Below are 16255 nucleotides of genomic sequence, written 5' to 3'. Positions count from 1 at the left end.
TCAGTTTATTACCACTCTCACTACTATGTTTGAATTGCCTTCTCCTCTCTCCTCTTCTGACTTAAGCCAAAACAGGTCTTCCCTATCCTAGAGCAAACAAAAAAAATTCACTTGACTGAATGGTCTGCATCATTCCTCTTCTGTTTCTCTTCCTCTTTTCACTTTACCATTTTTAAAAGTAGTCTTTATTACCCTCTGAAATCTGGCTTTTAAAGTGTAATGATGCTTTTACAGTCCTCATTCTACTTAATATTTTATTCAAGCATTTCACACGGAGCCTTTCTTTTTACCCTTTTTTTCTAAGGCAGGATGAGAATGGAGAGGGAGTGAACTACCTCACAAGAACACTGTTCCAGAGAACACCTGGGCTGGCATGAAGTGTGCCGATTACAAATGCATCATTGCTTTGCTCAAGAATATTTAATCTGTCTTTTGGCACCAAAAGAAATCCAAGTAAACAACTAGAAACAACCAGCCTCTCAACATGAGTATTGTAATATTTATTAGCCTTTCATAATCATCATATTAATGTGCAAGAAGACTAATAGAATACAAACCTGAGTTAGGGAAACAGTCTCAAGATAACTGAGTCCAAAGCTCAACATGGTGACCATTGCCTCAGTATAGTCATCCTATAGTAAACTCAACACTCCCCACTAAAAACAGTAAATATCTTACAAATGAAGAGAAGAAATAAAATAAGGAAACCAATGAAATTTACCATTAGACAATATCCTGGTTTTCTTTAAAATATAATAAATTTTGACTGTTAAAAGTATATTAACCCCTAGAGTGCCGGGGAGCACGATCGCACTCCTCCTGTCTTTCGCCAAAAGTGCCGGGAGCACTATCGCGCTTCTCCTGCAGTGTCACTATTAGGTGCTAGTAGTTCACTCTTTATTGCGATTCATAATTTTTTTCCTAAACTACTGTAAAATCAGCAAAAATGCCTTGGCAATTTTAGCATAGTTCCTAGGATATTGGTTGGCACTCAAAGGGTTAATTTGTTGCATCAGGTCATTCACATCTATTTGGGAGATATAGGGCACACTTTGGGTAAGATAACTGAATGGGAAAGACACATAATAAAGCATTAGTTGTGAGCCTCAAAGCTGCTGGGAGAAAGAAAAAAACTAATGTAACCATATTTATGAAAAAACTAGCTGACTTTATTATCAATGTCAAACAAGTCTTTAAGTCAATTAAAATTTATTTAATGAAGTATAAGTTACTTTCACATTTGTCTGTAACCACAGTAAATGCAATTCTTGGCATAAAGACAGCCTTTGGAGTTTAAAACAGCCGTAATTGCAAGATCACATAAAGGAAACTCCCATTATTGTTTATGTGATAGTGGATTTGTTAACCAAATTAAAATAATTATACTATGTAGAATAAAATAAAATGGAAATAATTTACTCATGAAATTCATATTTAAATCATCTTTATTTACAAAATACTATCCTGAGAATGTAGTTCCATTAAGCTCTAATCTGAGCATAAGTATAGTCACTTAAGTAACAGCTGTTACTTAAACTGAAAATGAGAGAAATCGAAATTACTTTTGATACAGATCATGTATCATAGAAATGTACACTTGAAACCTATATAATCTTATGTCACCCCAATTGTTTTAATTAAAAAAATAAAATAAAGAAAAATAATTGCTTTTGAAGAGAGACCAAAAATATTGTCAAGGTTCTTGTGGTTCTGGATGTTCACTCAGTAGTAGGCTCATTTGAAGGTGGACTCAACCCTGAAGGGACCTCACTTCTACTTTCAGGATGTGAGGAAGAGGGTGGAGGGAAAAATCCAGCTCTTGGGGGAAGATAATGAGGAAAAGCTCTCGGTGAGTAGACATTTCTCACTGTTCAAAAAGATTAATAAAAGACATTTTTTTAACTTTAACCACCTGTACTGAAGCCCTAATAAATCGTTAGCTTATAACTTCCAATCTTTACATTCAAAAATTGACAACAGAATTATTACTTGATCTAACAAATTTTTACACCATTGAGAAAAAACATACTTTCTTCACCTACACATGATTAAAGGGAATATCATAAATTTTAGACCCAAATTTTGTCTTATGAAAATCTAACATCTTAACACTTTTAAAAAAGAATTACTTCAAACTATACAAACTTACTTTTAAAAAGTTTCCATGTAATACAATTTTCACTGGACTGAAAATTCAGACTAGGAATTCCCAGTTCCAATTTGATATTATCATAAAACATTTACAGCTATATCAGAGACTGTCTTAAAATTCCCCAAAAGAAGTTAATTTTAATTCACACCTTAACATACAGGAGGAATGATGAAAGGCAATGACCACACCATGCAAATAATAGGCTTCTGCCTAGTGTTTGGTAATTATGTACTTATTCTATAGAAAACTACAGTTCTAAATGGCAATGTATAGATATAAAACCAATAAATTATTCCATTTTTCTGATGTGAGGCTGTGAAAGAATTTCAATAAATTCAACAATTAGTCCAAACACATTTTAAGTTTTAAATGAGAACTTTAAAAAATGAATTTAAAAATGTTAGCCAGTAATTTTAATGCTAAAATATAAAATGTAATTATTTTTACTTACTGGCATAGTAACCAGTTTCTATCAAATAAGATACAAATAATTTCAGTCTTAGCATCAGACTGAAGCAAAAAGCCAATGATTTTCTTGACAAGTGAAATACAGAAATTCTTCCACAGTATTGAGATGAATCAAGCTGAAACTCATTACAGTCTATAATGGTTGGCTGCCTTCCCAATACTGAAAAATAATGGTATACTCACAGAATGTGAGAAAGGTTTTCCTCCACTGTATTACTACATGTATAGGAAGTAGACTTAATATATCTTATTTACTCTATAAAACACATATTAATTTTTTTTTTTTTAAAGCATACTTGCAAATGGAGGAGGTGGTGGACCGGGAAAGTCTCCTGGAGGAAAATAATCATGGGAAGCGCCATACATGCTTCCCGGAGGTGGAGGAAAAGGAGGGCCTCTTCTCAGGTACGGGCCCCTTGCATCCATTGGAAACAAGGGGCCTCTGACTGGAGGAACAAAGCCAGGGCCAGCTGCTTCACTTTTGGTGGGGAGAGATGCATCAGGCACATTTAAATTCTATAACAAATTGACATACGGCAGTCACTAAAAGTAAGAGCAAAATTTACAATCTTAGGCTTAGAAAGCCTGAAGCACGCAGAAAGCACTTCATGATTAAGTCTTAAAAAGCTTCAGAAAAAAGACTGTTTTCTATCTGATGGATTTTTGCCATCCAAATATTTTATTAACTCAACAGAACCAACAAAGTAATATTCTGACTAAAGACATAATAGACCAAGAATACAAAAATATACATTCTTTCATCAAGTACCTACTGAAAAAAGATGCTTATATTGGTATTTTCAACATAAGGTGGCCAAAACCAAAATTGTAAACATAGCAACAAAAGTGTACTTTAAAACATTTAAATTCAAGTCCAAGAGGGAAAATCCAAATTCTTGTTTAACTATAGTACAATAACTCAAGCCTCTTGTTTGTAGACACGTTACAGTCTGTACGTTGTATTTTCTCACCATCAGGTACGTTCCAGAAAAGAAACAGCTATAATGCTAAGTAGGAAGTCCACATATTTGTCACAATGAATGAAACAGCTTTATATATAAAAATAGATTGCTAGCTAAATTTCTATTCTAATAAACCAAGAGATTAGAAGGCTCCTAAATAATGAATAAAATTCCATTTTCAGTACTTACACCAAGTTCGTCTTTGCTATCATTTCCACTGGATTCCATTTCTGAAGACTTTGGCCCATCTAGACATAAAAGTTAAACTATGAAAAATACATGACTTATCACCCCATTCCTAGAATAGCTCCAGATCACAAAGGATGCTGACACTTTCCCACTCCCCTTGTCAGCACATAAACCAGCTTGACACCAGCACCCTGTATTAGGGCCACAAGAGCAGCTTGAGGTCCCTGGGAATTTCGGTAGACTCAGCGTTCTACAAAGGCACACGGCAGCTTGTCCCGAGGCAATCCTGCCACAAGCAGCATCATGAGGAGACTTCTAGGAAGTAGCATTCCTATCCCTCCATTCTTTTCTTTTCTTCCTTCCTTCCTTCCTTCCTCCCTCCCTCCCTCCCTCCCTCCCTCCCTCCCTCCCTCCCTCCCTCCCTCCCTTCCTTCTTCATTCTTCTCCAGCCTTACTTCCTTTCTTACCTCTCTCTCCCCTTTGCTCCTTCTTTTCTTCCCTCTTATCCATCCTTCTTTATTCCTCCATCAAGAAGCACAGACTAGTACCCAGGCCAGTTTGGCACAGTCGATAGAGCTCGGCCCGTGGGCTGAGGGGTCCCGGGTTCGTTTCCAGTAAAGGGCATGTACCTCGGCTGCAGGCTCAATTCCCCATGAATTTAGCCACTGTTTCTAAATAAGTGTTCCTGAACTTTGTTATCAAGAACTACTTAGTCTCTGAGAACATTCCAGCCTAGATTAATCCAATTCTGATTCCACTCTTCTTACACCTGAGCTACTTAGCACTTCTGGGGGTAAAATAAACCAAAGCTGAGTACACTGGCATCACTCCAGGCTGATAGATCTCCAGCTATACTTCCAGCTGCCCTATGCCTAGTTTTGTGTGTCTTCTAAGCTGGTTTTCTCCTTCAGCAATTTCAAACCTCCATTCTCCTCAAACCTACTATACCAGTCACTTAGAAACTTCCTTAACTTTTTGTAATCAAACATATAAATATAAAAGCAACTACATTCCTATGATCTTTCCTCCTATTATAATGGAAAAGGATCTTTCTAAACAATCTATAACCCTGATTCTGTGTTCAGAATCCTCCCCCTCCAGCTTCCTCAGGGATTTTCCTCTCTCTGTTGCCTCGCTCCTCCCTTTTTGCAAGTCTGTCCCACTTATTATCTAAAAATGAGACTGCAGTCCAGCCAGCACGGCTCAGTTGTTGAGCATCAACCTATGAACCAAGAGGTCAAGGTTCGATTCACAGTCAGGGCACATGCCCGGGTTGTGGGCTCGATCGCCAGTGGGGGTGTGCAGGAGGCACCAATCAATGATTCTCTCATCATTGATGTTTCTCTCTCTCTCTCTCTCTCTCTCTCTCTCTCTCTCTCTCTCTCTCTCTCTCTCTCTCTCTCTCCCTTCCTCTCTGTAATCAATAAAAATATTTTTTAAAGTGAGACAGAAAAAGAGAATTCCCCTACAGCTAGCTACCTCTCCCCTTAACAATCAAGAATTGTTCTATATATATTGTTTAGAATTCCTCCCATTTTTTTTCTCATTTTACTGGAATCTATTTGCAACATCAACTGTTCTATTGAAACTGTTTTCCCCAAAATCAAAAAGTCTTTTTTTGCCAATTAAAATAGACCCTTTTAGTCCTTATGTTATTTCTCACCATTGTTGACTATTCCCTCCCTGTTTATTTTTTTAAATATTTTTGTACTGATTTCAGAGAGGAAGGAGAGGGAGAGAATGAAACATCAGTGATGAGAATCTTTGATTGGCTGCCTCCTGCACAGCCCCTACTGGGGACTGAACCCAAAACCTGGGCATGTGCCCTGACCAGAATGGAACCGTACTTCCTAGTTCATAGGTCGATGCTTAACCAGTTAGCCACACCAGCCAGACACTCCCTCCCTCTTTAAATCCTCTTAGTCTTTAATTCCTGTGTTATCATCCTTCCTTCTATCCATCTTTTCTTTCTAGCTGCTGCTTTTCAGTCTCTTTGGTGGAATCACTACCTTGGACCATCCTTAGATAGTGATCTCCTCAGAGTTCCACCTCTGGACTATCCAAATTCTCTTCTTGAGAAACCCCCTCTACTGCCACAGCTTTAATTTGATGTGTACTACTGCTGACTTCCAAATGTGCAATTCTGATCTAGCTACTTCCCTTAGGACTTGAAAGCTTGAACTGCCAATCTGAATATTCATGCACGTATATTACAGGTGCTACTAATTTTGTAACTTCAAACTGTAGCTTACAATCTTTATGTCAAATTTCCTGCTGTTCCTTGTCTCAGAACAATGAATGGCCCAGATGACACAGCCAAAATTCCTTCTTCTTCACTCCCACATGCCTTTAATCCTAAATCCTCCCAATTCTATTTTCTCTGTTCACTCCCATTTATCTATCCCCTCTGCTAATCACCACCATCACTCATGTAGATTCCTATCATAAGGCTCCTAAAAAGTTACCCTGTCTCCAATCTTAATCACTCCCTCCAAATCTATTCACCATAATACAATCACAGTAATTCCTCTAAAATGCAGGTCTGATTATATTATTTCCCTGTTTAAAATCCTTTAATGTATTTATCCTGTGAATAAGGTCCACATTTCTGAACAGGTTTGCAAGACCCTGAAAACCCTATGCACTACTTACCTCTTCACCACTTGATTCAATATTCCTGGACTCACACTCGATGTTGCAGCCACAACTTACTAAGCACTCTTACTTCTAAATCTTTAAAGATGCTATTCTCTTCTAAATCATTATCACCATGCTTTTGGTCCAGCTAATTCCTCCTTTAGTTTTTAGCTTACTTCCTCCAAGATTGTCTTGACTGTCCCATGCTCAAAATACTAACACTTCATCTTGGTGAGTCTCCATATGCTCTCATAACATTATGTACTCATTATTTTTGTTACTGTCATGCAACTGCTATATACCTTTGCTAAACCTCAAGGTGTAAGGAATGCTGAGCTCCTGCCCACCCCTGAAATAGAGAAACTTCCATAATGCCTGCCATACAGTAAGCATTCTATAAACATTTAGTGCATCAATGTCTGGGTCAATTACCCTCTCATTTCAATAAAGTATAGGGATCAAGACCATGGCTTAAGTCAGACAGACATGGGTTTAAGTCCTGCCTCAGAAACTTCCTATCCTGAGATCTTGTATACCTTTTGGAGCCTCAGTTTCTTTACCTATAAAGTGAGGGCACTAGGGTCAACTTCATAGGTTCATTGTGAAAATTAAATGAGATAATTCACTTTCATTCAATGAATGCTTACTGAGCACTAGCGTTAGTCAATGTGTTTCCACCATGTCTCTCACCATTCTCCTTTGTGTAAATACCAAATACTGACAATGCAATGGTAATATGTTAAGTTTATATAAAACTTTTCTGCTCACAAAACACTTCCACACACATTAACTCATTTAGTCCTCATGAGGCCTTGTCAAGTGATTAATATCTCAGTTTTATAGCCATTAATCAAATGACTCATGCTGTTATTTTTCTCTTTTTGTTTGGCTTGCATGCTGTTCATTATTATTAGTGCAGACCCCCACCTCCCAATAAATTTTTCAAATTCCCTCAACAGCAGCTCAAATGGCACCTCCTTCATGGACTTTTCCTTGATCCTTCAACTAGATGAGCATGAACACAGCATATTCTCTAATGAGACTTACTATTCTCACCAGTATTAGAGATATATGTCTTTCTTCCCTACTTAATTATTAATATAGTTATAATAAACTGTACCTTATTATAATTATACTAGGAGCCCAGCGCACGATTTAAAATCACGCAGCGCCGCCCACCCTCCGGTCCGGCCCTGCCTCCCTCTCCGGCCCTTAAAGCAGCTGCGGCCACTGCTGATCAGGCCCTCCCCCAGCACAGGTGCACGGAGGCCCCAGCTGCCCTGCCCCCAACACTGCACACCCAAACTCCTGTTAATTAGCATATTTCTCTATTATATATATAATTTGCAATGTCATGCAGAGCACCTTCTAAACAATAAGCATTTAAATATTATCTGCTTAGGGGAGAAAACCAAGATGGCGGCATAGGTAAATAACAGAAATTGCTGCCTTGCACAACAACTTCAAAAAAACAACTAAAAGACAAAACGGACATCATCCAGAACCACAGGATGGCTGGCTGAGTGGAAATTCTACAACTAGAAGGAAAGAAAAAAGCACACTGAGACTCAGAGGAGGTGCGGTGTGGAAATAAAGTGCAGAGGTATGGAGGCGCACGCGGAAAGGGCTGACAACTGAGGACGCGGCTGTCTTTTTCAATCAGGAGGGAGACACAAACTCCTGACTGTTCTGGGTGAGTCTCTGGGGACCCAGACTCATACGGGGAGAAACTGGACTGTCTGGCATCGGGCAGAATTCGAGAGCGGCTTTCTCTCAGAGGCGCTTGCAGCGATTACCTCGGAACAGTGAGACCTAGGTCCTCTTAGGGCAGGGCTAAGGATCAGCCAAAGCTGTTTGCTCCACCCTGTTGATTCCCTGAGACCCCGCCCCACCCAAGCTGTGCGCAGAGGCTTTTTTTTTTTTAATATATTTTATTGATTTTTTTACAGAGAGGAAGGGAGAGGGATAGAGAGTTAGAAACATTGATGAGAGAGAAACATCGATCAGCTGCCTCCTGCACATCTCCTACTGGGGATGTGCCCACAACCAAGGTACATGCCCTTGACTGGAATCGAACCCGGGACCCTTGAGTCCGCAGGCTGACGCTCTATCCACCGTGCCAAACTGGTCAGGGCTATGCACAGAGGCTTTTGCATATGAATGCCCTGGCCCTTTGCAATCTAAAATTACCTAACTAACTGCAGCTGGGTCAGAGAGACTCAGAACTTCCGAGAAGAAGGCCCAAGGCCCCACAGCTGCTTGCATTGCTTCACAGCTGGGCCTCATCTAGGCACCTCCAAACTCCAAACAAAGAAGAGGAATCTGCAGATCTCTCTGTAGCTCCTGCTGGGTAGCGTCAGTCAGAGGCTAAATTAGCACCTCCTTAGAGATCCAAGAGCCAGTATACCCAGTGGTCAGAGTGGACCATCCAGATTACAACTCCTCAGATCCATAAGGGACACACTCAGGGGGCAGACTCAGTGAGCACCAAAGCCCCACTGAAGCAAGTCTTGCCCCAGAAGGGTGTCTCCAGCACAGAAATTCTCCCACTGCAGACACAGCTGATTCTCACAGCCAATTGGCCTGGAGGTCAATTCCTCCCAGTGATACTAACAACAATCAAGGGTTAACTACAACAAGACTGTGCACAAAGCTCACAAAGGGGTGAACCGAGAGTGTCCACCTCAGGTAATTGGGGAGGCTGAGCCACTGGGCCCTATAGGACACCTAGCACAGAAAGCCACTCTATCAACACAGGGAAGCATAAAAAATGCGGAGACAAAGAAACAGGTCACAAATGACAGAAATGGAGGAAAGCAAACTACTGGATATAGAGTTCAAAACCACGTTTATAAGGTTTTTCAAGAATTTTCTAGAAACCGCCGATAAATTTACTGAGACTCTCGAGGATATGAAAAAGGACCAACTAGAAATTAAGCATACACTGGCTGAAATAAAAAATATACAGAGACCCAACAGCAGACTAGAGGATCCCAAGAATCAAGTCAAAGATTTGGAATATGAAGAAGCAAAAAACGCCCAATCGGAAAAACAAAACAAAAAAGAATCCAAAAATATGAAGATAGTGTAAGGAGCCTCTGGGACAACTTCAAGCGTACCAACATCTGAATTATAGGGGTGCCAGAAGAAGAGAGAGAGCAAGATATTGAAAACCTATTTGAAGAAATAATGACAGAAAACTTCCCCTACCTGGTGAAGGAAATAGACTTACAAGTCCAGGAAGCGCAGAGAACCCAAAACAAAAGGAATCCAAAGAGGACCACACCAAGACACATCATAATTAAAATGCCAAGAACAAAAGACAAAGAGAATCTTAAAAGCAGCAAGAGAAAAACAGTTAGTTACCTACAAGGAAGTACCCATACGACTGTCAGCTGATTTCTCAACAGAAACTTTGCAGGCCAGAAGGGAGTGCCAAGAAATATTCAAAGTGATGAATACCAAGAACCTACAACCAAGATTACTTTACCCAGCAAAGCTATCATTCAGAATTGAAGGTCAGATAAAGAGCTTCACAGGTAAGAAAAAGCTAAAGGAGTTCATCACCACCAAACCAGTATTATATGAAATGCTGAAAGGTATCCTTTAAGAAGATAAATAATTTGATGAACAGAATAAACTGGTGAATATAACAGAATCAGGGACATAGAAAGGGAGTGGACTGACAATTCTCAGGGGAGAAGGGGTGTGGGGGGTGCGGAAAGAGACTAGTCAAAAATCATACACCTATGGATGAGGACAGTGGCAGGGGTAAGGGCAGAAGGTGGGGTGGGAACTGGGTGGAGGGAAGCTATGGGGGGAAATAAGAGGAACAACTGTAATAATCTGAACAATAAAGATTTAATTTAAAAAAATAATAAATAAATAAATATTATCTGCTTAATCAAACATTGTTCAAATACCCCAAAAAATGAACATGTAAAAATTTTTAAATAGCACTACTTTAATTATACATATACTAGAGGCCAGGTGCACGAATATGTGCACCAGTGGGGTCCCTCGGCCGGGCCTGCGGGATCGGGCCAAAACCGGCTCTCCGACATCCCCCGAGGGGTCCCAGTTTGTGAGAGAGCACAGGCCAGGCCAAGGCACCCCACCGGTGCATGATCAGGGCCAGGGAGGGACCACAGGAGGGCTCCAGGGTATGTCCAACCCGTCTCGTTCAGTCCCAATCAGCTGGACCCCAGCAGCAAGCTAACCTACCAGTCAGAGCATCTGCCCCCTGGTGCTCAGTGCACATCATAGCGACTGGTCGACCGATCAACTGTCTGCCCCCTGGTGGTCAGTGTATGTCATAGCGAGCAGTATGACAAACTGGGACCCCTGGGGGCCTTAGTATATCATTATCATATTACACTTTGATTGGCTGAACAGACGACCAGACACTTAGCATATTAGGCTTTTATTGTATACAATTTTCATTCCATTAAGCTTGAATTAATGGGGGAAAACAATTTCAAAAACCTAACAAAAATAATTCGTTTAATTATAACTAACTAGAGGCCTGATGCATGAAATTCATGCAAGGGTAGGCCTTCTTCCCCGGGCTGCTGGCACTGACTTCCCTCTGGCACCCAGGACCCAGGTTTCCCTCCAGCCACCGACAGGTACCCAGGACCCGGGCTTCCCTTGCAGCCCCGGCTTCGTCTGGAAGTTTGTCCGGAAAGATGTCCGGTCTAATTAGCATATTATGCTTTTATTATTATAGATAATAGAAATCCAGGCCACAGGTCTACTTCTTTGCTTATTATTCAAAAAAAACTTTTCTAAAATAATAAACACTTCAAAAAAAATAATGCCCTCCCCCCAAACATATACCCCCTTTCCTGAGAAAACATTTACCAATATATTTATATTAACTTTCTACTGATGTTTTAATCATTTTATATTCTTAATGTTATATACTTCTGATGGATACCTTGGATATATATGTAATATATATATATTTCCTAACTTCAGTGGGTTGCTTTGAGGTGGTTTAAGGAAAAGAATGCCTGAAAAATAATAGGTTCCTCATTAAATGTTAGTTAAATCTAAGTACAAAATGTTTAAATAAGGTAATTGATTAGACCAGCAACAGAGCATATACTCAAATTATTTTTCTGGTGTATTTTCACATATCCATTCACATAAGCCTAATTTCTCTGATTACTAAACAGGATATAAGTAAGTGTACTGAAAAAATTAGAAAATCATGAAACAGAGTAAAATTTTCCTTCATAGGTTCACAGAGTAAACCTATGGTGCTCAAACCAATCACCAAATATATGTAGATGCCATGGATGTGTACAAAGTAACAAGAAAAATAAAAACAGGAAAGAGATTTTGGCCTTAAGGCTACCACAGATAGCAATTATATGGTCCTTTACTCAGCTTCTAGTTCTTTAATTTGCCACCATTATTAAAAAGTATTTTTAATACATACACACAAGTATTTCTTACCTGCTTTATCCAGTGATGTCATATTAAAACTTCTGAGTTCTGCGGGTCCAGAGAGTCTACCAGTATTAGAATAAAATCTGTCTTGCCTTTGTGGAGGAAGAGCTGGATCAGAATAAGGTTGGCCTATAAAACAAGTTTTAAAACATTTTCTTTAGAAAAAAAATAAATCAAGTTTACTTAAGTTTAATATATTGAACGTAGAGACTTCTCTTGCTTCCTAAAAAGATAATATGGTAGACAATAGTAAAGAATTTTAGGAAAATTACATATTGCACTAAAAGCAATAACTGTTTGCTTTTGTAGTAAATACAAGCATGATATGCTACATTGGATTTTAAAAGTTCATTTATAATGTGTAAATTAAAATACAGGGTGGGGCAAAAGTATGTGTACAATTGTGGATGCATGAAACAGAGTTTATTATCTTTTTTTTTTTTTTTTTTTAGAAAAGCAGGCAAAAATTTATTGACCACAACAAAAAAGTATTAGGACAGTGAAACAGGGAAGGGCATAGAGTAAGCAACTGGAGAATCGAGGCTGGGCTGCTCTGGCTCCTTGTAAGTCAGGAAAGGCGATCTTGGAAACAGGTTCAGGGGTCTAGCCCAGGATGAGCTACTGCTGCCCATTGCTCCACTTACTGCAAGTCTCATGGGGTCCCTTGAAGTTTAGGAGATAAGTGCTAATGGGGAAGAAGAGGGAAGGGAAAGGCATGGCATGCTACCTGGAGGGAGAGTGCCTAGAGTTGATTCTTGTATTATTATTATTTACTAGAGGCCCAGTGCACGAAATTCATAGGGATCAGGCCTAAACCAGCAGTCAGACATCCCTCTCGCAAACTGGGACTGCTCACTCCTAACCACTCGCCTGCCTGCCTGCTCACCCCTAACCGCTCACCTGCCTACCTGCTTGCTCACCCGTAACTGCTCGCCTGCCTGCCTGCTCGCCCCTAACCGCTCACCTGCCTACCTGCTTGCTCACCCCTAACCACTTACCTGCCTACCTGCTTGCTCGCCTGTAACTGCTCGCCTGCCTGCCTGCTCACCCCTAACCGCTTGCCTGACTATGCTTGCTCACCCCTAACTGCTCGCCTGCCTGCCTGCTCAGTGTGCATCATAGTAACCAGTCGTTCTGGTCGTTCTGCCGTAACAGTCGCTTAGGCTTTCATATATATAGATTATTGTACTATTTTCCATACAACTGTAAACCTACTTTTTCCCTACCCTGTATATGAACAGAATTTAGTTATATATATTCATTTAACTTTAAATTTAATAATAGAAGTGAATACAACAAAATATCGTAGAGAGACTTTGAAAAGATAGCTACTAGCAAAGAAAGAAAAATAGAATATTTTGTCAGTATAGCAAGATATTTAACAGTACAGACAATGATAAAAGAAATGGTCACTAAAGCAGAAAAAGTACTATTCAGAGGTCATTGGTGATGACATTTTCAGAAACTTCAATATTTTGGAATTTAGCATCCTTCCAAAACTAAAGGGGAAGATGTCTGATGCAATAGATGAATAGAAGGTTCATAATGCTCAGATTAAGGACATTTGGAGCGATGCAATATTGGGCACCGACTCTGAATCAGGAGCTTCAACAGCCACCCTACTTTGTCCCCAGGAGTTAAGATGACAAAATGGTCATTCCTGGGTTCTTATCATCATTCATGAAATAAAATAGGTAGTCTATCTCATCTTTGGTAGGTGATGGTAGACTTTGGATAGATTAGGTTTGCACTTGCCCAAGTCCAAAAATGTGGGAAGGTCAAAGGTGATGAATTGTATGATTCTCTCCTATCCTTATAGATCTGGACAAAGAGCCCCAAACTACCTTTCATAACTGTCCTAGGAAGTTCATAATGTGAACTCCATACAATGGTAAAGATGTCAGTTCTCATCTGACTCTGTCACATGGGACCTTACTGATATGCCTCTCTGACACAAAGCCAAGAAATCATCTGGCATCAAGAGAAAGAATTATATTTAACTAGAGGCCCAATGAACAAAATTTGTGCAAGAGTAGGCCTTCCTTCCCCCGACTGCCGGCACCGGCTTCCCTCTGGCACCCAGGACCCAGACTTCCCTCCGGCCACCAATAGGCACCAGGGATCCGGACTTCCCTCCGGCTGTGGCAGGCACCTGGGACCCAGGCTTCCCTCGCAGCCCCAGCTTCACCTGGAAGGTCGTCCAGAAGGATGTCCGGTCTAATTAGCATATTACACTTTTATTATTATAGACTAGAGGCCCGGTGCACAAAATTCGTGCACGGGGTAGGAGGGAGTGTCCCTCAACCCAGCCTGCACCCTCTCCAATCAGGGACCCCTCAGGACATCCCTCTCACAATCCGGGACCACTGGCTCCTAACTGCTCACCTGCCTGCCTGCCTGCCTGACTACCCCTAACCGCTTCTGCCTGCCAGCCTGATCGCCCCCTAACTGCTCCCCTGCTGGCCCAATCACCCCCAACTGCCCTTCCCTACTTGCCTGATTGCCCACAAATGCCCTCCCCTGCCACGACCTGCCTCCTCCGCCGGGACCCGCCTCATCCGCATGAGGTGGCGGAGACGCCGGGACTGGCCTCCTCCGCGCTGCGTGGAGCAGCAGGACCCCCAGGCCTCACCCCGCGGAGTGGCCACCAGGCCCCTCCTCCACTGTGCGCACAGCCATCTTCATGGCGGCCATCTTGTGATAACATGGCGCAAGGGCGTCGCACGAAGGCGTGACACCACCTAGGCTTTTATTATAGAGGATGAGCTCCCAAAGACCAAGGGATGTGACTTAGGAGAGAAAGATATAGATAGGCTTGAAGGCTCATTTTCTCCCCATTTCAGAATCTTAGCAAAGAGCTGTCTCAATGGGTCTGAATTAGCCCCAGGGAAGAAAAGACCAAGGACCAAGAACTAAACTGAGTTTTCCCTTCCTACTTCACAACATGGGATTAATTAAATGATAGAGTTGGGCAAAGGGATAAAATAAGCAAACCTGAAAACCTCACAACTCTTTCTTATTCAGGCCTCAGACACCATATCATTATTTTGCTTCTAAAATACATCACCACAATATCACCAACTTCAGCAATATAAAATTTTGCTATAAGTTTTCTATTTCATAAATCATATACCCATGGTGCCCTCTATTGCTAAAAATAATCCATTGCTTAAATCTATCAGAGCCTATTATGTACCAGGTACTAGTGATTCAACATTGATTTTGATACAGTCCATGCTCTTAATCTAATAATAGAAACACATACATACAATGTGATCAATGCCTTAGTAAAGAGGCATACAAATAACAGGAGAGCTGGCCTATCTAATTCTGATTGAAAGAATAAGAAATGTTGTCAAAGAGGAGGTAAAGCTTGCCCTGAAAGTCAGGAAGAATGAACAAGTAAACAAGGATATTCTGGTCAACCTCAAATATATATATACATATACACATACATGTACATGTACATATACACAATGTAATAAATTATGTGAAAGGCATATGACCAATGAAAGGCTAAAATACAGAAAATAGGACATAAATGATTCCTTTCTTTTTTGCTTTCTTACCTGTTTTCTACCACCTTAAAAGAAATGATCAGAAAGAAAGACTGGGAAAAGGAAAAGGATCAGGGGGAATAGGTGTACAGGGCATTCCGAAGCAGTTTCATAAACTAAGAATTAGAATAAAAATCAACAGGTCTAGTTTAAACAATGCTGTTCAATCTCTTTTCATTTCAAAACACATCTTGGACTGCAATTGTTCCCTGAATACCTGCTTTAATAATCTGAAAAGTGGACACTAGGATGTCCACTTTCATCACTATCATTCTACATAGTACTGGAAGTCCTAGCCACAGCAATCAGACTAGAAGAAGAAATAAAAGGCATCCAAATTGGAAAGGAGGAAGTACAGTAAAACTGTCATTATTTGCAGATGACATGATAGTGTACATAGAAAACCCTAAATTGGACAGGTACATGCAAAGAAATAAAACTAGACCTAAAGATTCCACCAAAAAACTATTAGATCTAATAAATGCATTCAGCAAAGGAGCAGGATAGAAAAATCAATATCCAGACATTGATAGCATTTTTATATGCAAATAATAAACTATCAGAAAGAGAAACTAAGAAAACAATCCCATTTACTATTGTAACAACAAAAACAAAAAAATAAGATACCTACAAATAAATTTAACCAAGGAGGTTAAAGACCTATACTGAAAACTATAGGACATCGAAGAAAGATATTAAGGAAGACACAAAGAAGTAAAAGCATTAACTGTGTTCACTGATTAGAAGATATAAAATCATTAAAATGTCCATACTACGCAAAGCAATCTATAGTGTGAATGCAATTCCTATTAAAACACCAATGGAGCCGAAAC

General features: G+C 40.2%; 1 protein-coding gene across 17 annotated transcripts in view; it reads right to left on the bottom strand.

The window, feature by feature from the left end:
* Positions 1 to 1427: 1427 nt before the first annotated feature.
* Positions 1428 to 16255, bottom strand: part of MIA2 (MIA SH3 domain ER export factor 2) — a 117171-nt gene continuing 102343 nt past the window's right edge. For 16 of the 17 annotated variants that reach the window (XM_036346460.1, XM_036346469.1, XM_036346442.1 and 13 more), the window contains 4 exons: positions 11872 to 11994; positions 3772 to 3830; positions 2917 to 3136; positions 1428 to 1867 (listed from right to left, as the gene is read on the bottom strand). In XM_036346460.1, the coding sequence (XP_036202353.1) occupies positions 1719 to 1867; positions 2917 to 3136; positions 3772 to 3830; positions 11872 to 11994 (551 nt within the window). In that variant the 3' untranslated portion in view covers positions 1428 to 1718. Of the gene's footprint in view, positions 1868 to 2916; positions 3137 to 3771; positions 3831 to 11347; positions 11424 to 11871; positions 11995 to 16255 lie in introns of those variants that run through there. The other variant, XM_036346498.1, reaches the window with a different exon arrangement.

Source organism: Myotis myotis, unplaced genomic scaffold (assembly GCF_014108235.1).
Source record: "Myotis myotis isolate mMyoMyo1 unplaced genomic scaffold, mMyoMyo1.p scaffold_m19_p_1, whole genome shotgun sequence".
Lineage (NCBI taxonomy): Eukaryota > Metazoa > Chordata > Mammalia > Chiroptera > Vespertilionidae > Myotis > Myotis myotis.
Note: the sequence above shows the minus strand (reverse complement) of the source record. Positions and strands in the feature narration are given on the sequence as shown.